The 477-nt window shown below is 46.5% G+C and overlaps 1 protein-coding gene across 1 annotated transcript in view; it reads right to left on the bottom strand.

The window, feature by feature from the left end:
- The window catches only part of LOC106302439, a 4,552-nt gene extending 4,078 nt beyond the window's left edge, over positions 1–474 (bottom strand). Inside the window, exon 1 of the mRNA XM_013738948.1 lies at positions 159–474. Coding sequence (XP_013594402.1) covers positions 159–474 — 316 coding nt within the window. The remainder of the gene's footprint in view (positions 1–158) is intronic.
- Between the last annotated feature and the right edge of the window lie 3 nt (positions 475–477).

Genomic DNA, 477 nt, shown 5'->3' with positions numbered 1-477 from the left:
AGTAGAGGGAGATGCTCCCTCCTCGTCGTCCTCAGGTGGTAACTCTTCAAGGTGCTCATCAGCAGGAGTGCCCATCTCTTCAATGTAGAAGGCTTGCCCGAACACAGTTGGTTTCTTCATTTTGCCCTTGATGTCAAAGTGGAGAACATGCCCATTACCCAAATAGAGATCAATTGTGCCCTCTTTCACCTTAACAATTGCTCCTGCTGTAGCTAAGAATGACCTTCCAAGAATCAATGGGTCTTGAGCCTCCTCGCCCATCTCAAGCACCACAAAATCTGTAGGTATCTCATACCTTCCAATCTTCACAAGGAGGTCCTCTAAGATGCCCACAGGGTACTTCACTGAACGATCAGCTAACACCAAAGAGAGTCTACACTTCTTGTACTGAGTGAATCCAAGCTTCTTTACAACAGACAAAGGCATCACGCTGACACTAGCTCCCAAATCGCAGAGACATTTCTCAAATACCATAGG

The sequence above is a fragment of the Brassica oleracea genome, chromosome C7, assembly GCF_000695525.1.
Source record: "Brassica oleracea var. oleracea cultivar TO1000 chromosome C7, BOL, whole genome shotgun sequence".
NCBI lineage: Eukaryota > Viridiplantae > Streptophyta > Magnoliopsida > Brassicales > Brassicaceae > Brassica > Brassica oleracea.
Note: the sequence above shows the minus strand (reverse complement) of the source record. Positions and strands in the feature narration are given on the sequence as shown.